The sequence below is a fragment of the Cottoperca gobio genome, chromosome 15, assembly GCF_900634415.1.
Source record: "Cottoperca gobio chromosome 15, fCotGob3.1, whole genome shotgun sequence".
NCBI lineage: Eukaryota > Metazoa > Chordata > Actinopteri > Perciformes > Bovichtidae > Cottoperca > Cottoperca gobio.
Genome location: NC_041369.1, coordinates 13,217,828 through 13,242,745, shown reverse-complemented (window position 1 = coordinate 13,242,745; position 24,918 = coordinate 13,217,828). Strand labels below are relative to the sequence as shown.

The window sequence follows — 24,918 nt, the reverse complement described above, 5'->3', positions numbered from 1 at the left end:
TGTTCAATTTGTTTGGACTTTAATTGCATTTTGAGCAAACTGAATCAAGTCACAACGTTTCTGTCCTTGTAAAAAATATGAAATACAAGAGTTCACAATTCAGCATTATCTTCCACTGTAAATATTGATTGCTGTAAACAAATATAGGTCAACAGGAAATGATGCAGCACGGATCAATGATTCCCTTAGTTTTAAAAACACAACCATTTTAAATTTAGAAATCTATTTCTGAGGCCACATACAGGTGTACAATACCAAATGTAAATGATTCATCATTCTCCACAGTGAGATACTTTGACTGCATGTCCCAGAAGGTCGCAGGGCTTTCCCTGAGCTCTAACTTAGCAAGGACTGTTTGATCAGTGGTAAAAATACTTGTTGACATAACAGTATCATTTCTCATGATTGCTTTAGAGGCATCTGTTTTGTTGTCGGTCATGACTTTTGAATACCCAATCACATGGTATTTTTGGCTATTGCATTTAGAGTGTGGACCTTGTTCACGTCCGTCACCTTCAGGCCGTATTCAGGTGCTGAGAAAGCTGCTCCCATCGTCACACAGGTGTTCCTGCACATGGGAATATCAATGTTTTATTCCTTATAGTTGCAAGAAATCTTGTATTGTATGTAAGCATAGGAAAACTCATACATACCTGAACGTCATGGCAGAATCCCTACTGGAGCGAGCTGAGCAGTGAAACTCTTGAGCCCCCGACCCCTCTAAAATTCTCTGCAGGTTCCTCTCAGTGATACCCCCTCCTGAATATTTAAAATAAATAAAATAAACAAATAACAGCAAATTAGAATTACCGTCCCTGCCAACCAGTCAAGTTTCAGCTTACATCCATGACTGTCCATTATGTCATCACTTCATCACTTTCTTAAATATTTGTGTGAAATTGTCAAAATAAACATATTAATTTATGGCCCTGAACTTGAACATTGACCTTTATGCTTGTATTGTATAACCGTCATATTGTAGGTGTTTCTTTTGCACTTTGTCTTGATGCTTATAATGTCTTTGTAAAGCACTTTGAATTGCTTTATTGTTGAAATGTGCGACAATAATAAACTTGCCTTTTCCAGGTGTGATTCTGTTGTTGAATCCTTACTAGAATTGTAGAGCATTAAGTTTGTCACGGTACTCTTTTTCTATGCCTTATAACTAAAGTTGGTTAAATATCACTGTGGCAGTGGGGTGTGGTTAGGGCGTCGGCTGCTGGAGAGAGACAGGAGTGTCCCAGCTGGAGGTCCAGACAGCTGAACGGAATCAGGTAATCAGTCACATAATACATGCATGGTGATGGCCTGGTTCTGTTCTCTTGCAGTAGGCTGGGTTCCAGAGGAGACGGAGACACTTCTTCCGCCACGAAGCAGCGCAGTCTGGAGAGCGCGTGTGCGTGTGCGTGTGTGTGTGCTCCCTGTAACGGACTGTTGACAAGAGGCTCCACAATCACATTGTGTAAGTGCAGTCAGATTATCTAAGCACCGCGGTCGTCTTTTCCTAAATTCTTGTGAATTCAAAGACATAATGCCTCCGGCCACGGCTATCACCAGAGGCATTACAAACCGCACATATATACAGTAATCTTGTGGTCCTCAGTCCATGTTTCGCAGGTCCCCAGCAGCTCCTTGCTATATTTTCTGTGTATGGTGTGGAACATGATATCAAAGACAATGCCAGTAAGACTGTTGTCATTATCTATTGAACTTTAAATTTGTATGAAAATAATATTAGTGTCTGTAATAAGGTAAAATATCTTGCACACTGTGTTACAGAACAGATGGAGATATTTATAGGCAATGCCGCATGACATATGCACATAGAAACATTCTCTTACGCAAGTGCAGTGCGTGTACAGATGGAGTGAACATGTCTCTGTTCAGAGCATATCGTACACCACTCTATACTGCACACTTGTGGTCAAACTACAGAAAAGCAAGCTTACAGAGACTTCAAGTAGCTTATAATATTGCTTTTTATAATTGTTTAAAATATTATTTACAGACTTAGGTAGTGTAGCACAATTCTCCTGGATACAGGAGTTAATACTTAAAAACTGTTAAAAAAATATATTCATTATTTGCTGGGTTAATGACGCATAAGGTTTGGTACTACACACTACCAATCCCAGATTTTGTCAATTTATATTCTTTTTAAACCATGTAATGTGTCTTTTTTATCTGAAACCTTGAGTCTGTAATGAAGTTTTTATTTGTAGATTGTTTTCACAAGATAAAAGTACTAACCTGGCATGATGGAAATTCTCCCTTTAGCCTGTTGAGTGCAAGAAAAGGTGGAGTAGTATATAAGAAAGGGAGAGACACAAGCTGCTCACCTACAATGACTAAGCAGCACGGATAAATAGAAATGCCATTTTCATATGCATGAATTCAAACATGTACGTGTACACATCCTTTATACATACTTGATCAATGAGCCGTTTGATGAGAGGGAGTCCTTCCAAAGCAGAGTTGTCACAGCCACTTGTCAACAGACGCTGGAACCCTAATGATACCAGAGTCTCCAGAGCAACCGCTGGGTCATGAACCATGTCAAACGCTGCAGTAGGATCAATATTAATATTAGTTTAAGTCTTGTGGATGCACTGATGAAAAGACTTATTATCCCAATGAGGCTTTTTTTCTAGTGTAGTTGCTGGCAGCTGCAAGGAATTTCAAAAGATATAAGTCTTCATTTAAATTGAAAGAGAAAAGTGTTACCTCGGTGGAAGGTGACGGGCAAAGGTCGAGCAGCAGCTAGTGCGCAAAAAGTGACAATCAGAAAAACAGATGGATCATACAAAACCTCAAGCATAACACGTCAAACGTTGTAGTATAAAAATGTTGCACATTCTGAATATTTATCTTTTTGTGAGCCTATAGCCAGTCGTTTATTCAGTGCCAGCTACTCTGAAGACATTCACTTTACTTTATACTATGCGCTGCGAGCATATTGGTTGTTTTTGTTCAGTGCTTTGTATGTCAATAGGATAAGATCAAGTAAACAGGCAGACAATACCTAGCAACTCCATACAGAGCGTCGCATCCACCCGTCCATCCTCTGTCAGGGCTCCCAGCACCAGTCCATCGGCCTGGCTCTTCATCATCTCTATGTCCTTCCTCATCACCTCCACCTCGTGGTCTGAGTACAGGAAGTCCCCCCCACGAGGACGTATCATCACGTAGACTGGGATTTTGACATACTGCTTCACTACCTGCAGCAGACCTGTGGCACAATAAATAGTAGTGGCATATGTGAGTTTTTAGTTAGTTAAATGTTTTACTAACAGTGCATATTAATAACATTTATGAAAACATGCCAGAGTTAGCTAAAACAAGGCTCATTTTCATCTGTGGAGAGGCAATAATTAAAAGCATTGAAAATAACATCAACAACCAAAGCAGTGAAAACAATCTGCTGATACAAACATAGAGGCAAGAGAGACAGCTTTTATAACACACAGCAGCAACAATAGCAGGTCTACGATCAACAGATGGCATGACAAGATTATTATAGATTAGGCCTGGTGGAGTTAGGATATTATGTACAGCAGTTATGATAAGCAGGAGCAGCTCTTACACTACGTATACTAATGACGAATGAGAAAACAAGCAACACGAAAACACCTCACAGTGATAACACGTTTGATTTCTAATAAACAAGGCTCTTAATGTTGTGGAGAAGGAATGTTAGTTGGTCAAGTCCCTCATGTGTTAGTTGTTCAAATTGTATGTGCTTGTCTGGTCTCAGCAGATACTGAAGAGTTTAGGGTTGTGTATGAATCTGTACAGAAATGAACTGAGCTCACCTTGACTGGGAGTGAGTCCTCCCTCCAGAAGACTGGAACACAGTTCAAGTCGACCTGCACCTGTCAGGAGAAACAGACGCTCAGAATGCGCTTACATATCCATCTCTATGGTCTGTGACCTTTGAGAAATTAAATAACACTGCATGTCCATTTGATTCATCTGAAAAATAGTTTAAATAGTTTAACTTGTTCACAGCAACTGGGTTTAATAGAGAAAGCATATATATTATAAACTATATATTACCAACCTCCACGTTCAGCGTTGACAGCGGACTCCACGGAGTCCACACACGCCTCCATTAAAAAACATTCTGACATCTTCACAGTCTGGACAGTTAGACAGAAAGACAGACAGGAACAGAAAGATATTAATTGTGAATGTGTTAACTAAAACGCCCACAAGTATTTAGCTAAATGTGTTTACTTCCACAACAACTACCTGTCCAACCCACTTCCTATCGATTCATGGGACCTTGCGATATGAAGTCAGTACATGTTTGGGTGACTGATTAACTTCAGCTGCTACACGCAGCCATCACGGCCGCTACATTAGATAAGCGTTTCCCGGATAGTTGAATTTCAAACACACGGTCTGGCGGGTGAACGGTGCTATACTGGTTATGAAGCTGGTCTAGCAGGAGGAGGGTGACCGCCCATGCGGGATACGCTGATAAACAAAACATGCACCAACCACCTCGTCCCTTTTCTCGACAAAACAATTTAGAAAAAAATAACTAATACATATTTCTGTTATGTCTGTTGTGTATTGTGTTTTACATCTATCAAATACAAAAAATAAAATGATTTTCTCGTCAATGTGTCGTGACGTCAGGAGGTCAAAGTGGTAACTGGTAGAGTTAGGAAACCAACATGGTTTTGTAACAGCAGCATTTACCTAAGCTTCATCTTTTTCTACAGCACCGCAGGACCACTTATTGGCTCGAGCTCGAAGATGTTACTCTCTTCACTACGGACAACCTTATTTTGCGGTTGCAGAACTGCTAGCAAGGGATTTCAACCCAGCAGTGTGAGTATATAGCTAGCTCCTAATATTAGCTAACTATGAAAGCATGAAAAAGGTCAGACTGCACTGCAAGCAGTTAACGGCTATATTATGATACGATATGTCAGACATTTTCAAAAGGCTAACCTATCACCCTTTGTTTCAGGTTGGTGTTGTTTTTAACGTTTATTTAAGTTAGACAGCTAACTCTATCAGTCAAACTCACATAACAGCCAACTTAACGATAAAGTAATCTTAACGACCTCCCAATACCCCGACGTAACGTAATGTAAGCGTTAACTGTCAAATAAATCATCGTTAGAGCTGGAAAATAAACCGAATTTATGAATGAACTGATAGTATGAATTTCGTAATAACCTTAATAATGTAACGTTACTAAAGACATTCCATAACTAAATGTCCCCAACGACATCAAACCAACCAACCTGCAATCATTTTGTCCTGAATCTCTTACTGGTCATCAGGAGAAAGGAAGTGTCATGTAACGTTAGGTTAATCATGTGTGACATGGTCAAAAGTGTGTTGACACCCACATGTGATTACAATATTGTTCTCTGCAGTCTCCTCTTCTGGGAAGACTTTGAGTTGTAGTCGTCTCAGAGGTGTTGGGTGGAGTTGAGGCCAGGGCTCTGTGTGCAGGCCAGTCAAGTTCTTCCAAACTCAAGTGGGAAAAATATCTCTTATATACTGATGTTGTGTAAGGGCATTCTCATGCGTTATTAAACAAACTTCACCTATCTGTTGTCACAAGGTTGGAAGCACACTTTTGTTTAAGATATATGTGTATGTTGTAGAATTAAGTAAAATAAGATGAATGTTTGTTAGCAAGGTAAATATGACAGTTTTCTCCTTTTTTTATTTACATCAGCGGAGTCCACAGCTACGACAATGGCTTGTGAAAGAGAGGTCAGAGCACCATCACAGTGGAGGCGGGGGCTTCCTCCGCCCCGGCAGCAGCTACTGTCCCCAACGTGGCCACAAATCGTATAGTAGGTCGTTGGTTACTCGGCTGCAGCGGGCTGGTGATTGGGGCTATTGTCTTGGGTGGTGTCACAAGGTAAAGTGATGTGCCTGTGTATATTACTGTCCTCCTTGTATTCAAGGGGGGTTGATCGGTACTTACTGTATATGTGCATTTGTTTCAATCAGGCTAACAGAATCGGGGCTTTCCATGGTTGACTGGCATCTGGTGAGAGAGATGAAGCCCCCTCAAACCCAAACAGAGTGGGATGCTGAGTTTTCCAAATACCAACAGTTTCCCGAATTCAAAATGTAAGGCCCCATCTTTTCTGTTTACCTTATCAAGACAGTTTTAAAGGCACCCCATCACTAATAATCAAAACGGGTGATTCATGTCAATTGCTTGACATGTCTTTTAATTCACGAATGATAGTGCTTGACGACAACTTGATTTAAGTCTGTTATGTTTTTAATTAATTAAATAAGAGCACATTTACATAATTGAATATACATGTAGTGAGTATGGGTCTTAAATGATCTGTTGTCATTATGTTTTCCCAGAATGAACCATGACATGACTCTGCCAGAGTTTAAGTTTATCTTCTACATGGAGTGGGGTCATCGTATGTGGGGAAGGCTGGTTGGACTTGCGTACGTCCTCCCCACCGTTTACTTCTGGAGGAAAGGATACTTCACTCGCTCCATGAAGGGAAAAGTGCTTGGGCTTTGCGGATTTGTCTTCTTCCAGGTGAGACTCAATATAGCTGTGGTGATGAGCGAGGATCATAGGAAAGTCATCCTTACAGTACCTTACTGTGAAGTTGTATGGATGTCAAATTAATGTCAAAAATACATGAATGTGTGTGTGTGTGTGTGTGTGTGTGTGTGTGTGTGTGTGTGTGTGTGTGTCTTCTCAGGGCCTTTTGGGGTGGTACATGGTAAAAAGCGGTTTGGAGGAGAAGCCTGAGTCTCATGACATCCCGCGGGTCAGCCAGTATCGTCTCAGTGCTCATCTTGGTTCTGCCTTGTTGCTTTACTCCGCCAGTCTCTGGACAGGGCTCACTCTGCTGCTGCCTACACACAAGGTACAGAGGCAGTCTCTTGCCTACAGGCCACCTATGATAGTACAACTGTCTTCGTCTGTGTGAGCAAATGTCTGCAAATATATATATATTTTTTTATTCATAACGGCACTTCTCTCGCAGGTGACAGAAACCAAACGTCTCATGCAGCTTAGGAGGTTTGCCAAGGGTACTGGTGGACTCGTCTTCCTTACGGCTCTTTCAGGTACTTTTTGGTTTTGTGTGAATGCAACGTCACAAACATAAATACGCCAATTCATTTAAAGATTAATCGAAAGAAATCTATATTGTAATACGATAGGCTTTCAGTTGTTAAGCCTCCTTGAAGATGCAAGCTATGGTACTACAGTAAAATTAGCTTTAGAGATATTCAGAGAGTCGAGGGGGATATAAAAAACAGAATTCAAGTGAATACTGGAACATTAAGTTATTGGATGGAACCAACATATATACACACAGATCAGTTTGTAAACATTTTACTAATGCTTTTACACAGGTGCTTTTGTTGCTGGTTTGGATGCTGGGCTGGTGTATAACTCCTTCCCTAAGATGGGAGAACGATGGATCCCAGATGATCTGCTGGCATTCTCTCCAACCCTCAAGAACATCTTTGAAAATCCCACAACTGTGCAGTTCGACCACAGAATTTTGGTTTGTCGTTATTTCAATCTTCAGGACAACATCATGTGTACCCTTCTTCTATCACATTCAGTAATTGGAGAAGCAGCAGTAGGTTGTTGATTGTCCCTTTTTCTTTTTATATTTCTTTTTTTCCAGGCAATCTCTTCTTTGACAGCGATTACAGGCCTCTATCTGTTCTCAAGGAGGATGCTGCTGCCCAGGAGGGCTAAGATCGCCATCAGCCTTCTCACAGCAATGGCCTATGGACAGGTAGGCTGTCAGTCAGCCCAGAAACATGTGAGCTCAGTCTATTACTCCTCAGTGTAACTTGACTCTGTGTGTTTGTGCTTCTCAGGTCGCCCTCGGTATCAGCACCCTGTTACTTTATGTCCCCACTCCGCTGGCAGCAATTCACCAGTCTGGCTCTGTGGCTCTTCTCTCACTGGCCATTTGGGTTCTGGCAGAGCTCCGCAAGATGCCCAAGTAAATGCCTCCTCCTTTTATGGACAAATACAATCCCTACTAGCCACACGTCAAGCCTCTAAGAGCCAGCAGTGTCATCGGGAGTGAGGCTTTCAGAGAGAAAAGTGAAAACATGTTTCATTTAACAATGGACTATTATTAATATGCTGAAGCATCTCTCATGTGGTGCTGCAATGTGTCATCACACTGTTATTAAAGCAGGAGTGGTATTTTAGTAGTGTTGATAAACACTTGACAAGAATACATCAAGAGAACCATGAAGATAAAAACCTGATGTGAAGTGATTTTTTTGTTTTTGTTGTTGGAAGGAACTAAACAAAGAAATGCAAAAACAAGCACATTTTCAGTTTCTCTCTTTAACTTTAATGACACACCAACAGGATTTCCATATAAGGGTATGTAATTGTTTAGCAGACAGACATCTGCAGGATTATTGTAAGTAGACTGCTCACCTGTTGCCTTGTGTCTTGTCATACACTGCCTATTAGTTGAATCAGATGTGGCTGTTGGGACTATATGTATAAATATGTATATTTAAGTTATGAATTTCTTGATGAAATGTTGCTGTGTACTGTATCTTAAGAAATGTAAGGCTAAATGCACAGTTTTTTTTTAATAAAGACAAATTATTTACAGTCTTTAACATTCAAACTCCAGTCCATGTTGCATAGTAACTGTGATTTTTATTGTCTCTGTACAAAATATACACATTTTGAATACGTAATGCAACCGGTTGAGGCTAGCTAACTAGACAGTCAGTACAACAGGTTAGTAGGATTTCATTGACACAGTACATGCGGGTATAGACAGGTTTAACTTGTGGTCAGGAATGGAAGTTAAAAACTATTGGCAAGGAACAATCAGAGCCAAACAACTTTCTTTCCCAAGACAAAAAAAAAAAAATGCAGAACAGAAAAAATAAATTGCAGGTTTTGGAAGTGCATATTTTCATCAGGGCCTTAGTGCAACCTTAAACTGTGCTCTGAGAGGTTGGATGAGTGGATACGTGGTGAACATTATTGCTATTCCATGTCAGTCTCTCTGCATTTAAAAGACACTATAGCCTACATAATTACAGCTGGAGGGCCTCTTTCTTACACCGTGACAGATTTAAGAGTAGTTTTAGTTTGAGTTGTTTTAAATTCTTCAAATGCCTTTCTAATAAGATGTGGGTTTGCAACCTAAAACTACACTTCGGTTTGAAAAATGTGCAGGAAAATCAGATCACAACTTTGCCAAATTACATCCTTTTATCTCTGATTGCCCCTTGCCCTACTTACTACACAGCATGTCCCTCTCTCTTCACCCACTGGTGGGCTATTTGTCTTATCTTAGAGTGGCTTTATATACCTCTTTAATGTATAACTTCTCTTTGGTGTTACAGAGAGAGGGAGAATGCGGAATGAGGGGGGCATAAAAAAAACTATGTGATTGAACCATGTCTCTCACTAACAGTACACACACACACACACACACACACACACACACACACACACACACACACACACACACACTATGCCTCAGAAATTGAATGAGCCTAATTTAATGCAACACGGGGTTTTGAATCTTCTTTTTTTAAGTGGTAGAACCTGCTACATCCACATGACATTTCCGATTACAAGAAGTTCACAAATACAATCTGCAATCTAATAAATTCCCCTTGGATGTATATTGAAAGACTAGTACGACTGTGGTATGCCAGTCATGTGTCGATAGAAGCCGGGATGGTCAAAGCAGCTCGTTGACTGTAGCGCATTCCCCACATTGTACTGCCTAATATCACACCATTGGGAATGCTAAAAAATGTACAACAGTCAATAGACACCTACAGCTAGGACTGTAATAGTTTGGAAGGCTTGGAATTATTCTACCAGAATCCCATGAATGGAGGTGGGTGTTGTCCCATTAGAGTCTTACCTAGGTAAGATGGATGACAACTCTTTCTGTTACAAATGCACACACACATACACAAAGGGTGAGGCACCTGTGAATGACTAGGAACAGCAGACAGACAAGCAGACTTTGGAGTATCTCTGTAAATACATAATTGGATATTAGTGACATCATCATGCGATATTGTAATCAGTTCCTCGTGGAAAACAACACGTTTGAACCTCCATCTGTAAAACAGAAACACTTGGATCTCCAATTCGGTCAGTTGTTTCCTCAGGAAGTGTCTTTCTCTCTCTCGTCCACAAGGTGGCGGTAGATTCATTTCTATTTTTAGGGCCAGTGCACGAGCAGTCGAGCGGCTCCAGAGGCAGGATCAGATTCACAAATCCAAATTATGAGCCACCACAGGGAAAAGGGGAAACGTGGTCTGAGATCAAGGTTTGGAGGCAACTTCCTCCCACTGAGTTCAGCCAGTTACAGGCTGCGATAGTTCCTCCATCAGTAATAGTATTAAATAAAAGTTCAAACAAAGCAGGTAGGGGGGTCTTTGATTGTGCCAGGGCCTGTGAGCCAGCTGCTTGCCTTCTTTCTCTGTGCCTCTGGTGTTTAACTAAGGTTCTGCATGATGAAGGGAGTCGGGGGGACCTCCATTGTTGTGTGGAGAAATGTCACTGGGGGTCCAGGAAGAGGGAGAGGGCCTCTCGGTGCCCTCAGGACTCACAGCTCTCAACAGACACACAAGCACAAGCTTGTAAGTCAGAACACGGCCACACACACACACACACACACACATTCACTAACTCTTTCTCTCTTTTCAATCCCAATTCCTCTTACACACACACTTCCCTTCCTGGTGCCAGTGTACTCTGATCCAGATTCTTAGATGACGTTGTCAAACAGCTGCATGGACTGCATTATGTTTTCATCCTAGACAGAGACAAGGGGTTTAGATAACATGACATTTCTCATTATGTGTTACCCAAATGATTCCCTGAGAGGAAAGTGAGAAGGTTAGGGTTACAGTTAACTAGTTCTAACAGCTAGCCTGGCTTTGTCCAAAGTTAAGAAATCCACCTACCAGTAGCCTATCTCTAAACATGTTGTATCTCTTTTGTTTTATCTGTACACAAACAAAAATTAAAAACATCAAATAGTGGATTTACGAGGAGTTATATGCTGTAAATATTTCTTAGCCAGATGCAGGGACTTCCTGGAGTCACTGAAAGTAGGATTTCCCCGTCTTTCGGTCTTTATGCTAAGCTAAGCTAAGTGGCTGGCTGGCTCCTGGCTCTAACTGCATACTTAACGCAGAGACATGAAAGTGGTGTCGATCTTCTCATCTACCTCTCCGCAAGAATCCAAATGAGCATATTAAATGTCGAAATTTGCCTTTACGACTTGCAAGTCAACCTTTCTGCCCCACCTTTTTGCATGACTCGATGAACTCTTCTACGGTGACAACGCCATCTTTATTCCGGTCCATTTTCTGAAAGAAACATACAACCAAAGATTTACTCACTGGAAAACGATTGTATGTTCAGTCATCTGTGTACATTTTAGGAATAACCCCTTGAGATGTATCATCTCGCTTTCAAAGGGGTCCTCAACAAGAATAATTCAATATAAACACAATTAGAAGGACATAAGAAGACATACAAAATCAGGAGATCATTCTCCAAGCAGAGCATGAAGCACTGTCTTCTAACTATACATCCAGCAGTAATATGACTGTGATTAAAAATGAGGGGTTAATAGAAAGTAAAGACTGTTGAGTTGGACCTGGAAGAAGCTCTCCACATGTTCTCTTGGAATATCGTCCTGCATAGTGGGGTATGTGTACTTCCCCATCATGTCATAGATGGACTTCATAATGTCTAACATCTCCTGAAAAGTGGAGGACAGAAGAGATACAATATTATTGCATAACATAAACAACATAAAACATTTTTTTGAAGCTTGACTGTAGAGGTAATGAGTCAGAGAGCTTCTTTTTTATTTAGTATTTAGAGTATATTATACAATGTTTATATTTTTTATTTCTTTGATGCTGTTGGCATTGACATCTTTCAGTCAAAAATCCGTTATGGGATGTACTATATATATATATATATATATATATATATATATATATACATATATATGTATATACATACATACCATAGGGAATGTTTGACATACTGGATCCGAGTTCTACATTTCAAAATAAAAGCTGATGTGTTTAGGGATCAATATCCTGGAAAACAATGTCAACGCTTGTTTTCCACCAAAATTGAAATGTAATAGTATCAGAGTGTCTCTACATCCCCCAAAACACTAAGGACATGACGTAGTCATTAATATGTCCCCCCTCTCCCCACCACTCTCCTCACCTCCACCTGCCTCTTCCCCACAAACAGGGAGCGAGAGCGGTGGAGTTCTTCACTGTACCTCTTTGGTGATGCATCCATCTTTGTTTAGGTCATAGAGGTTGAACGCCCAGTTTAACCGGTCATTAATGGTCCCTCTAAGGATGATAGACAGGCCAAATACAAAGTCCTGAAAAGAAAGTTAACAATATATAGTACGTTTTGGCATTATTTCAATCTTTACACAGTAAATTAAGTCAAATTTTCATCACAGCACTAATCTTTTTGGGCAGGTATTTAGAGGGAAAACAAATGTGTGTGGATACAGCCGCGGTGGCAAATTTCACCGGAGTACATATTTGTTCTTATCTTTAAAAAAGAAGCCGATATAAAAATAGAGCTCACCTCGAAACTAACAGAGCCGTTCTTGTTAGTGTCGAAGGCTTCAAACAGGAAATGTGCATACATACTTGAATCTGCAAAGGTAGAGACTTACAGTAACCCGCGTGCCCTCAAAACATGAAGCAAAGTCTTTGAACAGTGTGGATTAGCAGCCAGCTAAATATAGCCAAGATATAAGAATAATTTCAAATACAACTGGAGGCGAGTGGTTAACATTTCATCAACCCAAATATCATGAAATGAAAAATTGCCTTGCCTCTTTGCAGTAAATAGACTATTGTTCAGCAGAGCAGATATATAATAAGTTAATTATGTTCATTTCATCGGGATGATGAAAGGCTCCTTGTGTACCTCTACAGAATCAAATAAATTATGTTATTTTCACTTTTACCTGAAGTCTATGAAATGAATGAACATCCAAAGACTGGTGTAAATTAAAATATTATGCATACAGTTAGAGCTCTTCAGGTTTAGCGGTAGGTGTGTGACAACTTACCCCCCTGTGGAAAGAACTGGGAGTAAATGGTCTTAAAGTTCTCCTCATTCACCACACCACATGGACACTCCTGGGATACAAATATGAATGGAGAAAACTTATTAGTTCTCACCTAGCACAATATATAAAGAACTAGATGGTAACATTATATCTCACAAGACTTTTACTGCTCTTAACTCCCTTAATGATGTAACCAGAACCAGATTTTTATGGTTTTATTTTGAAGATTTGTAGTCCTCCCCGCCATCTTCAGCCAGACCTACATTTTTGAAGCCCCTGTAGAGGACTTGCAGCTCCTTCTTGGAGAACTTAGTCTGCTCCTGCAGCTTGTCCATGCTTTCAGGGCGATGACACACAGTGGATAACTCAAAGTCATCTTCCTCGCTGTCTGCGTGAGGGAGAGAGCAGTGTTAGTTAGAATTGATCATCACTGCACACACACACAAACCTCCAGGGCAGCCAGGACTAGGTCAACATATTTTAATGAAGTCATTAAATTGAGATTGAGCTTATCTTACAGTGTAAGTCTTAAACAACAAACTAAATAATATCCTTTATTTACAACATTGTTAATCATTATTTTATTATTTCACTGAATCAAACCATGAGTGAATGCAACTTTCTATACATCATTAGGAGGTTACAAGGTGAAGCTTTTTCCACCAATCTTTGTTCCAGCACAAGCTTCAGTACTGTATCACAAAGCAAAACATGGTTAGTGAAGCATATGTCAAAATGACTGAATTTGTTGTCTGAAAACTCAAGTTTAAATATGTAATATATAATTTACTGCCACTAAGGGTCTCTGAATCAAAGCCATGACAAAGTGGTGTCTCCAAAACAAACGGACAAGCTGAGTAAAACCAGTAAAAACACTCAATTAAGCAGTTTCACGTTAAAAATCAGTGTTACTTTGACACTGTTCAGCGGACATAGGATAGAGGACCTAACTACTAACGTTAGCTCTGCTTATTTCTTTGATAACATAAGATGTAATATCCAGACGCTCAGGAGGTTTCACCGGGAGCCAAATGATCTGCAGTGGTCTCTTCCTCTCCAAAACAAACGGATCCGGTGATTTCGACCAGTAAAAACACTGAATAAAGCAGTTTCACATTAATGTCAGTGTTTCTCTGGCACTGTTTGGCTACTGCTAATGTTTGCTTTGCTTGTTTCTCTGATAACTTAAGACCCAGAAGACCAATGGCTAAAATCTTTCATCCAGTTAAAATATATAGTTAAAACAAACACGATCTAAAAGGGTGTATCGTAGAAATGTGGCTAAACACTGGATAAAAAGTAAATAATGACAGCTTCTGGCAGGCAGCCACAACGCTGTAGCATGCTCCAAGAGGATACAACGCCCTTACAGTTACCTTTATTAAAATGACGGATATCTCTGGGGTTTGAAAATTGATGGAAACATTTGGGATAATGTAAGTGCACAACTCAACAACATATATAACATAGGTCTAGTAGTTCTTAAACATTTTAATGTTTCATTTTATACGTTTAAGTAGACTGGGGAAAGCCCTATACTGAGGAAGTGAGAGAAGAGTTTTAACATGAATGAAAATGTTAAAGAAGGGACATTTAAAAAGGTATGGAGACACATTCACTAACAGATATTCCTCTATTTCATCAGTTTCTCCAAAAATAACTGCACACACACACACACACACACACACACACACACACACACACACACACACACACACACACACACACAACACACACGCACACACACACACACACACGTTTTATTTCCCGAGGGAACAAAACACGCTTCAAATCCCAAAATGCAAACAGAGGTCTGACCCATTAGCAGCAATAATGCCAGACTGTTTTTTGCGGGGTTGAGTGTGTTCCTGTCTGACAGTGTGTGTGTGTGTGTGTGTGTGTGTGTGTGTGTGTGTGTGTGTGTGTGTGTGTGCACTGAATGTTTCGGTAGCTGTGTGTACAAGACTGCATCCACACAAGTGTATAAATCTTTTTACTTCGATTAAGAGTCCGGACACATGGAAGAGCGTAGAGATGTATAGAGAGTGAAGGAGCACTTGCTTTGACTGATTGAGGGGACAGCCGCGGGCTTGCAGCACGGCAGCAGCTTGAGGAATCGCTGTTTTATGGTTTTTTTGCTTTGGCTGGTGGAAGGATTACCTGTAATCACCAACCATAGCACACAAGTTAGACACACGCACTCACACACTCACAAGTATGGAAATTAAAATCTGTTTCCACACACACATGCACTCATGCCTGTAAAAACACACTCCATGCAACGGACAGATGCAACAACACACTGATTCATGCCGTTTAGTCAAATTGGTAATTGCCTGCTGACCTGCCTCAGCGATGGGAGACCACGAGTACCACTTCAAACAGTAGATATCATCACACAACAGCAGCACAGCGTGACCCTGAGCAAACTGTATGAAAAAACAGCGGAGAGTCGAAACACAAGTCAAACCGTTTTAATTCGCAATCGGCTTAAAGACTTAATTTTACTTCATAGTAGAATATATTTTGCGCGAGAGATGCAAAACGGCATCCACCAAAGCCCTTCACGTCTATCACCATTGTACCAGTTCTTCTCAAAGCAAGCCAACTACATGATGCCTGGTTTGGTGTGTTTCACAGAACGAATGAAGACATTTGCACACTTGAACCCGTTTTCTTAGTTTCCATGGTAACATTCCAACCCCCTGTTTCAGCAGCGGTCGGGATGAAGGCCATGATGGGGTGAAAAACAACACACTGACTATCTTGCCTCTGCCTTGTCTCACCCTGTTGTCTCTCTGAGCCCTGGGGACTCTGGCCCTCCTGACCTCTGGCCCTCCTGACCTGCGGCCCTCCTGACCTGCGGCCCTCCTGACCTGTAGCCCTCCTGACCTGTAGCCCTCCTGACCTGTAGCCCTCCTGACCTGTGGCCCTCCTGACCTGTAGCCCTCCTGACCTTTGGCCCTCCTGACCTGTGGCCCTCCTGACCTGTAGCCCTCCTGACCTTGGCCCTCCTGACCTGTGGCCCTCCTGACCTGTAGCCCTCCTGACCTGTGGCCCTCCTGACCTGCGGCCCTCCTGACTTGTAGCCCTCCTGATCTATGGCCCTCCTGACATGTAGCCCTCCTGACCTGTGGCCCTCCTGATCTGCGGCCCTCCTGACCTGTAGCCCTCCTGACCTGTAGCCCTCCTGACCTGTGGCCCTCCTGACCTGCGGCCCTCCTGACCTGTAGCCCTCTTGCATCATTTGGAGCCAGAACTAATTGTCCAGAGGATACCAGATAAATACGTCTAGTCACCAAGCACAGGCACCTCTGCTTCGGGGTCTCTGTGAGTGTAAGTACATATACATTTTCCATATGGACCCAACAGCTGCCCAGAATACAGAAATGATTCTGAATTCCTTTACCATCTGTCAAAGGTACAACAATGAATCTAAATCTTTAAGTATGTCTGATTGTGAAGTAATCACAGTGTATGTCTGAGCAGTGGATGGTGTATGTTGTATGGTACAATGTTGTAACTGCTTGAGGTGAAGCTAATTGTAACTAAATCGATTAATCTACTAAATGGATAAGAGATGAGATTGTTTAATCAATTTCCATTGATTGTTTCCAATGTCAAGACACATACAGTCTTAAACCAACATGGATGAGAAGTCCTTCAAGTAAGGACATCTACAATATCATGTTTAGTTGTTAGTTCGATTTACTGCATAACAGTGCATCATATTCAAGTTCACCATGTGTTATTAATGTAAATATTCAATGTAATTAGCCACTACAGCTGTCAAACAAATGTAGTGGAGTTACATTTGTAATAATTCAATTAGCAAGATACAGTGAAGAAGAAGTATAAAGTAGAAAACGAAAAATAGAAACAGTAGTAAAGTCAAGATAAAGCTATACCTACACACAATACTTACTTAAATAAAAAATGTATATAACTAACGGGTACTACATCTATATTTGGAAAGTCTCTTGCAGCATTAAAGATTTCAGTTTTGATGAAATATTTACTGCTACTGTAATTGAAGTGAAATAAAGTTTGAAAGCAACCTTCACATCACTGACTGTTATTATGTTACAGATGCAGCTTGTCATTGGGTGTGGGCAGACTACATTTCATGTCTATCGATTGTTTCTAAAGGCCTGGACGGAGAGAAAAGATTCATGATTTCTACTTCCTCTCTTCTGCATGGAACACCGAGCTTGATGTAGGACTGAGACACCTTTTCCTCTGCCCCTGTCTCACAGCTCTCCATCTGCTCTGTTTCTTTCTCTGTTGTTTTGTCCTTAGCTGGTGAGGAAATGACTCGCTTGTTGTGATGTCTTTGAGTAAATGTGCTGTGGCTGTGTTGGCCAAGTTTGTCTTGGAATAGAGATGTTTGATCCTCAGAGGGATTAACCTGATTAGAAAATATTTCTTTTTCACAGCTGTTTTAAAGCACACTATCAACTTAGAATTTAGAAATATGCAGTACTTATGGAAGTTGTGTCTAGTACTAACAGAACGATGTTGGAAACAAGTAGGTTACTGTGCTCATTACCCTATTGAAGAAACATGTGATCAATTTGTTCTCCAGCCTTTGAAGTTAAAATTGTTTTTTGAGTGGCACTGACAATGACACTAGAAATTATTTCATTTTGGCTGGAGAGGCGGAAAAATACAAACTGCCTATTCCTCATCAGGCAGGGGGGGGAAAAGCAACTTTCCATGTTCTTCAGCTGTTGTGCAGCATATTCTTATTCATTCTTACCCTGTAGTGATTGTGCAATTATAGTTCAATAGTTTCCGGCAGGGTACACTGACGAACCATCACAACTCTTCAGGAAATAAGAACACATCTATTTTTAGCTTGATGGCAACACATTTTTGGCAATATCCAGTAACGTTTGAAACAGCTCAGGATTATAAACTCAATGGATCTGAGGATTTTCTCAAGGCACAGAGAAACTGTCTTAAGTGAAAGCAGCACACTTTATAGTGATACAGTATACTGCAGATCCAACATTAAACATTTCAGCTATGATCTCTAGATCCTCTTGACATCTAGTGAAGAGAGAAGCAGAACTGCAATTTTAATATTAAAAAAGTGATAGACATCCTGGTCTGTGTCTGTGGCTACTGGTTTAAAATGTGACCCTGGACCTTTACCTAAGGTTTAATCTTCTCCCACTTCTTCTACTATCTTTATTCTTAACTTCACTGCATTTATTTAGTAATGTACTTCCATACATGTTGGTGAAAAGAATATTAAGAATCAGCACAGCAGGGGAAGAGATATCCTGAGTTTTAGCCCCTAATATGGCTCCAACACATGGCTCAAGCTCCAAAAACATGACATTCACATCTCCCATTATTATCTTTTTTTTTAGCACCACACTCTTTGTACCCCTAACCCTGATGACATCACCAGGGTTATCTTTTCAGACTCCCTCCAGAGACACAGAAGACATTATACTTTACAACTCTTCGCGGCAAGCCACTCTGTCTTGATGTATAAAATCGGTGTGCCCCTTTTTAAAAAGAACATTTTAAAAAGCACATCCGTATCAAAGTAAAATGGACAAGTAACACACACACACACACACACACACACAGACACACACACACACACACACACACACAAACACACACACACACACACACACACTACAGAGGACCATAAGTAGCTATTTAGTAATTAAGCCCAACTGTTTTAAGTTGAACCCTAACACACAATCATATGTGTAGACACACCCCTTTCCAGCTCTGTGTTTATTTTTTGTCCCAAATTCATAATTTTGACATTCCACTCGCTTACCATATCCCTTACCTGCCGTGGAAAGGTCGATAAGTCCCAGAAAGTGCATCAGTTTGAGGGAGCTGCAGACCACCAGGAGGATGCCCACAGTCTGTAGCCCCTCCACTTCCCACTTTTCTTGGAAGAACAGATGCATCCTTTCCCCCTTCCTCTCTCTCGGTTTCTAGCAACAAAAATCTTCCTCTTGCCCCGGGGCAACCACTCCCCCCCCCTCAGCTCCAACCAGGAATGCACCGTCTTCGTCTCTTCAGTCTGTCCTCTCAGTCTCCCTCTATATGCCGATATTCCTCCATCCTAACTCTGCATGGCTCCCTGCCCGCTTCCTTCACTGAATGTAGATTGTTATTCTCCTCCTTTCTTCACTGAGAACGGTAAGTGCGGTGCAGCAGAACTGTTGACTTGCTGTTCCACCCCCGCCGCCTCCGAGGCTGTCAAAGGCTGTGTAAGTTCCAGGTGTTCCAAGTTCGGACAATTCACTGTGTGTCCTGGCAGGTTGGCGGCAATTGTTTTCTGACTGTCTCTGCTTTTCCAGCCACCGATTCTCAAACTCTCTCTCCTGTCCTCCCTCTCCCTCTCTCTTTTTTTCGCCTTACCTCCGTCACTCTCCTCCTGCTGTGTCCCTCCCCATGTTTAATTGGGTCAGTGATGGGACTGGGTGAAGGGGAGGGAGAGGGGAAAGGATGGAGGAGTACTACTTGTAGGTAGGGAGGGGAAACAGAGAGGGGGGACATACAAAAGACAGATGAGAAGAATGAATTGGGAGATAGGAAGAGAGACGGGGAAATGAGCGGAAAGGAGGAGCAAGGTGGAATGAGGAGGAGGAAATCACTGCAACTAGGGGTATAGCAAGAACAGATTCCAAAAACATCTGAATGTGAAGAAGGGGTAAAATGAAGGACAAAATCAGGAGACGAAGAAACAGAGAAAGAATAACCGTGACGGTAGACTGTGACGACAGAGAGACGAAGCATCTAACCCAGCGGCTACTGGGGACAAACTCACAGATGTGGCAATCTCCCTAGAGTGTAAAGCAGACACACGTGTACCCAAACACACAGCCTGGAGGTGAAATCTGGCTATAACATGTTTGCATATATGCAATCTAGTTCCGTAGGGAATATTTAAATTGGGAAGAGATATATTGAAGTCACATCTGGCATCCCTCCACTGACAGACCATCTCCAAGCAATTTGGAACAGAAAAACAAAAAAAGGAATTTAAAGGGACGGAATCCTAATGATGCCTTTTGGTTGGCATGTAGATGTTTCTAGACTTCCCATAGGGAGTTAACACACCGGAGGGGTCATGTGCATGACTGTGTATGGCCTTTTCACCATTCAACAAAGCCTGAAAGGTGTCCTCCTCAATCCAAACCTTATTACTGTGACATTAAATACAGTGTCAATTTCATTATAAAACATCTGTGTTTCCATTGTCAGTTTCAGTCATTATGTCACGGTGGGCAGCAGATTGCGTTTTTAATCCCAGAGCAACCCCTGACTTTGTTACCTTACATAAAACTGATTCTAATGAGTGTGTTGCAGTGAGGTATACACATTTTAAATATGAGATAAAGAGAATACTGGATTGGTACTCAGTACTGGCAGATATCCTGCGGAACCGCAAAAGAATCCAAAAAGAAAATAGACTTTTTCTCCCCTCCAGGATGACACATGTAAGTGTTTTGCTATTTGACAGCCCAAACAGCAGGACAACATCATTTGTCTGTACCCTCAGAATTATAAATACACAAAAAAAGAAGGTTTAGTTAGGTTTATGGACAACACAAGTTGGTTAGGGTTGAGAAAAAGAGCATGGTATGACTTCAGATACAGTAGCTACTTGGTTGGGGTCAGGTGGTCATGGTTCTCTGAATGGACATGAGTCATAATGAGCACAGGTACTAGAGAACTTTGCCACTCAAACATAAATATATGCTGTTTGGGGGCATTTGCTGAAATGACTGATGCTTTCGTTCTTCTCGTGAGTACAGTCTCTGGAATTGAATTGATGTTAGGAGAGAAAACGTTTGATAATTTCATCCCTAAAGAAGAAAATGGCAAGACTTCAGCAAAAGTGGAAAGTGACAACCCTTGGCTTCAAAGTGGTCACGTCACGTCAAAAAAAGGCCAGTGTGTCTAGTTTGTGCGGTGATGAAAAATAATCTTGAGTGTCATTACAGCACGAAACATGCCAAACTGCACGAGCTGAGAGGACGAGTGCGTTTGGATAAAGTTAACGCTCTTCGGCGGAGTTTGGCCCAACAAGCAGCTCTCTGCAGAGCGTAACATACAAACATGGAGAGATAGAGAGGTAGATCACCACACCAAGATCAGACTTGTTCCACCACTGCTGTGCAATTATCACTGCCATGTGCAATACTCACTTTATTTTCTATCAACCACTTGGTACTTATATTATTTTTTATTCTATTTAATTATTGTGTACTGCCTTTTTACTTCATATGTTCTTTTGTTGTGACAAGATACATTTCCCCGTTGTGGGACTAATAAAGGATTTCTGATAAAACAGAAAGATGGATAAATAAGTTGCTTTTTTGCACAGCATGAAAGAAAGGTGAAATGAATGGGCTGCATCTTTAAAAATGTTAGCAGAGGTTATGAGTTCAATAATTAGTACGGCCATCGAAGGATGTTGTGAAAAATAAAATGGCCCTTGATAGGAAAAAGGATCCCCACCTCTGCTCTACAGGAAACTGAGAGGGGAGATGGGGGATATTTAGTCCCTGGCGCTTTAAAAGCCTCATCTTGTCATTGTATTGGATATATATACGTGCATGCGTCTGTATGTCTGTGCCTGTGACTCCGACTCCGGCTCTACGCCAGAGAGAAAGAAACGAGGAGATGGAGAGGAGTGTAAAAGGGAAGCTGTGGGAGAGAGAGGTTTATACAGAGGGCTTGATCTGTCTGCCGTGTGATTAATGATTCTCAGAGTCAGAATGAGAGCTAGAACTAGCTGCTGGGCCTCGGGGAGCACACATTTTAGTGCGGCCTTGTGAGACTGAACAATACTACACATAATCAGAGGCAGACTCATGCTGTTTGGTAAACAAAACGACACAAGAATCCTTGAAATTTAATGTGAGAGTCAACTGAGGCAGCTGAGTGCTTCAAGTACCATAAGGGAGATCGTACAGGCTTCTAATGGCACGGAAGGATGAGACGTTATTACAAAATGCTTTGATGATGACTGAAGAGAATATAATTGAGAAAAACGGTCATTAAATGGAAGTGAATTACTTCACACCGGGTCATATAGCGTTAGAATGTACATAAAGCATTATACCACCGTATACTTTGCATGCATTCATGGGCATGATGACATGTTACATAAATACCTAAATACAGTGACATATTCAGGCCAGTCAATTCTGAAACACAGTCTGCAGTCGGAGAGTCAAATCAAGGATGAAAGCGTGAAAGATTAAGGCTGGCCACGCCTCTCTGTCATTATCACTTACATAAAGCATTTCTGTCATATACCGAGACAGAAATGTAAGATCAATTCATTGAAAAAAACCCTCCCCTTTAATTTTAACTCTGACATGACGTCTCTGTGATTCCAGGAATATTGTAAGGCACTGACCTTCGAACTTGTTACTGATGTTGCAGGTTGCTTCTAATAATGGTAACATAAACTTTAGCCGACTTTACTGCTGCACTGTTGTAACTCTGCCTGCAATGATTTGATGACTTGCAGGTCAAAAGATGTCTAGACGTCTACTGTAAAACTCACGTGGGCTAAATCTAGATTACATATTACCGTTGTTTCAACAGCTTTGTATTGCCTATATGCCAGGATGTATTTAGAATCTGCTTCAAACTGAAATACAGTTGTGCTTTTGAAATTACAATTATGTAATCCACATGTCTTAACTGGAGTACAATCACACCAGGAGGTCTGTGAGACTGTACTTACGCACAGTGTGCACAGTGAACTAAATGCTAATGTCTGCATACCAATGTGCTTTCGCTAATTAGCATTAAACGCAAATTGCAGCTGAGACTAATGAAAATGTGTTTTGTTTTTTTGCAGGTATTTAGTCACACACTAATGACCTAATGATGGCACTACATGGGAAGCTGAGGGAACATCAAAGTGTTTACAATTCATCCTGAAGGGAACAGGAATGTGTGTGGCAATGCATCCAATAACTGTGGAGACGATTAACTTAAATCCACACATTACCTCATGGTGGCGCTAGAGGGAAAGACAGAGGTTCATCAGAGTCATCAGGAAACATTCTCGGGGATCACAACATTTCATGCCGATCCGTCCAGTAGCCAACGACCGACAGATGGACATTGCCATCCCTAGAGAGCCACGCCGCATGACTAAAATCAACCAAAACATATTCATTTTCTGGGATGCTTCTCTTGATATAAGAGTTGAACACATCCACAACTGTAAACATGCACACACATAAGCTCTTCACATGACAGCTGTCACTTTAATGCAAATCAGATATGAGCTCTGTGGAGTAGCTGTGTCCAACTGAGCGGAAGTGTTGTTCCATTTGCTTTGAAAGTGCACAGTGTGTGTGTGTGATATAATTAGCAGGTCAGTGATGAATGTACAAATCAGCTTCCAAAAAGGTTCCGCGTTTCTTCTTCCCCCTTGTCCTCTACTCATCACCGCAAAATATCTTGTGAGGGCAGTGAGGTTCCTCCAGGGCGAAAAATAACAGATGAACTCCAGGAGCTTACATGAGACAAAACTGTTTACTGCCAGTGTACATGAGGAAACGACACCTACACACACACACACACACACACACACACACACACACACACACACACACACACACACACACACACACACACACACACATTACGATTGTAATATAATGTTAGGCTAACCAGTCTCCGTTGATTAGTCTCTATGTGGCGTATTTTGCCTGAAGCCAGACACACAGAGTAATTGAAATACCTCCATATTTAGACGTCTACCTGAGCAATAATTCCTCTCAAAACTGATTAAAATGTCGAGAGAGAGGGGGGAGAGTGTGTGTGTGTGTGTGTGTGTGTGTGTGTGTGTGTGTGTGTGTGTGTGTGTGTGTGTGAGTGTGTGTGTAAATGCGTGCAGCGAAGGAGACACAGAGGAGGTCATTGACAAATGGGGCTCAAAATTGGCTAGTGTGTTTCCAATTAGACACGTGGAAGAAGATCATTTGCATAGATCATTATCTTTTAAGGATATTTTTAAAACTGCGATGTGGGACAAAAACAGAATCATTCTACTGAGACTGAGTCCTTTCAGCACAAACTACAGAGAGCTGCTAATGAAAAGTTTTCTTTTGAAAGTGCACAAAATCAGGTGAGACGGAGTGATCAGAGAGGTTTTCTCTCTTTTGATGAAACAAGACGTCATGGATTATTTTTGTTTGTTATTATTAATTTAGACAATTGGTTTTCAGTCACACTCTGTATTTTTCCTATACGGCCATGTGTCTGTGTTTGGATACAAGTTAATCAAAGATTTAAAACTATTTATGACCATGATTAAACATTTTTGTAGATTTTTAACACAGAAGATCAGCCAGTTAAAAGATAAATTGATAGTGTATAGTGTAAAAATGTATTATATTATTATAGATTCCTAAGCAATAGTTTTTTCTTTATTTAAAATAATAATATAAATGTCCCCTGCGAGTGGTTTGCAACATCCAGCGAGACACAACATACGTTTTTTTCCCAAACACTAATTGCAGCAATTAATTGTTACACCTGAAGAGGGCAGTGCAATGTAAGACATTTGTTTAGCAACCCTGTATTCACCAGTGCTGTTCCCCTCTAGCTATTCTCTCTTTCTATTTGTTATTGTCCCTCATTGAAATTCTGCTCCAGAGACCAGACAAACAGTGGGAGGGTAATGAAAGATCACAAGCCATTAACAATTTCCAACACACTCACGCACACATTCACACGACACTGAAAGGGCTAGTAACACTGACGTTTGCCATAGTGACAATGT

At 41.1% G+C, this 24,918-nt stretch overlaps 3 protein-coding genes across 8 annotated transcripts in view; 1 reads left to right on the top strand and 2 right to left on the bottom strand.

Annotated features, from left to right (window-relative positions):
* Positions 1-2: 2 nt before the first annotated feature.
* On the bottom strand, positions 3-5,321 carry cutc (cutC copper transporter homolog (E. coli)). Of its 2 annotated transcripts, none has more exons than XM_029449793.1 (9): positions 5,262-5,321; positions 4,061-4,139; positions 3,813-3,872; positions 3,023-3,229; positions 2,725-2,760; positions 2,430-2,563; positions 2,251-2,278; positions 654-759; positions 3-568 (listed from the first exon to the last, which is right to left on the bottom strand). In XM_029449793.1, exons 2-9 carry the CDS (start codon positions 4,128-4,130, stop codon positions 457-459), a joined length of 753 nt encoding a protein of 250 aa, XP_029305653.1. In that variant the 5' UTR covers positions 4,131-4,139; positions 5,262-5,321; the 3' UTR covers positions 3-456. The 2 variants fall into 2 exon arrangements, with proteins under 2 accessions (XP_029305653.1, XP_029305652.1); XM_029449792.1 differs by lacking the exon at positions 5,262-5,321 and adding an exon at positions 4,252-4,396.
* Positions 4,564-8,633, top strand: cox15 (cytochrome c oxidase assembly homolog 15 (yeast)). The gene is given in 10 exon segments (XM_029449786.1): positions 4,564-4,839; positions 5,705-5,734; positions 5,736-5,893; positions 5,986-6,108; positions 6,358-6,544; positions 6,714-6,881; positions 7,002-7,083; positions 7,375-7,529; positions 7,656-7,769; positions 7,855-8,633. Coding segments are annotated over 10 exon segments (1,224 nt in total). The 5' UTR covers positions 4,564-4,764; the 3' UTR covers positions 7,987-8,633.
* A 381-nt stretch (positions 8,634-9,014) lies between these two features.
* LOC115019988 (Kv channel-interacting protein 2) overlaps positions 9,015-24,918 on the bottom strand; it is an 80,498-nt gene continuing 64,594 nt past the window's right edge. For 3 of the 5 annotated variants that reach the window (XM_029449791.1, XM_029449790.1, XM_029449789.1), the window contains exons 2-8: positions 13,382-13,506; positions 13,119-13,188; positions 12,626-12,696; positions 12,303-12,410; positions 11,655-11,759; positions 11,299-11,361; positions 9,015-10,802 (exon numbers count right to left, since the gene is read on the bottom strand). In XM_029449791.1, coding sequence (XP_029305651.1) covers positions 10,755-10,802; positions 11,299-11,361; positions 11,655-11,759; positions 12,303-12,410; positions 12,626-12,696; positions 13,119-13,188; positions 13,382-13,506 — 590 coding nt within the window. In that variant the 3' untranslated portion in view covers positions 9,015-10,754. Of the gene's footprint in view, positions 10,803-11,298; positions 11,362-11,654; positions 11,760-12,302; positions 12,411-12,625; positions 12,697-13,118; positions 13,189-13,381; positions 13,507-15,179; positions 15,279-18,936; positions 19,444-24,918 lie in introns of those variants that run through there. The other 2 variants (XM_029449787.1, XM_029449788.1) reach the window with 2 other exon arrangements.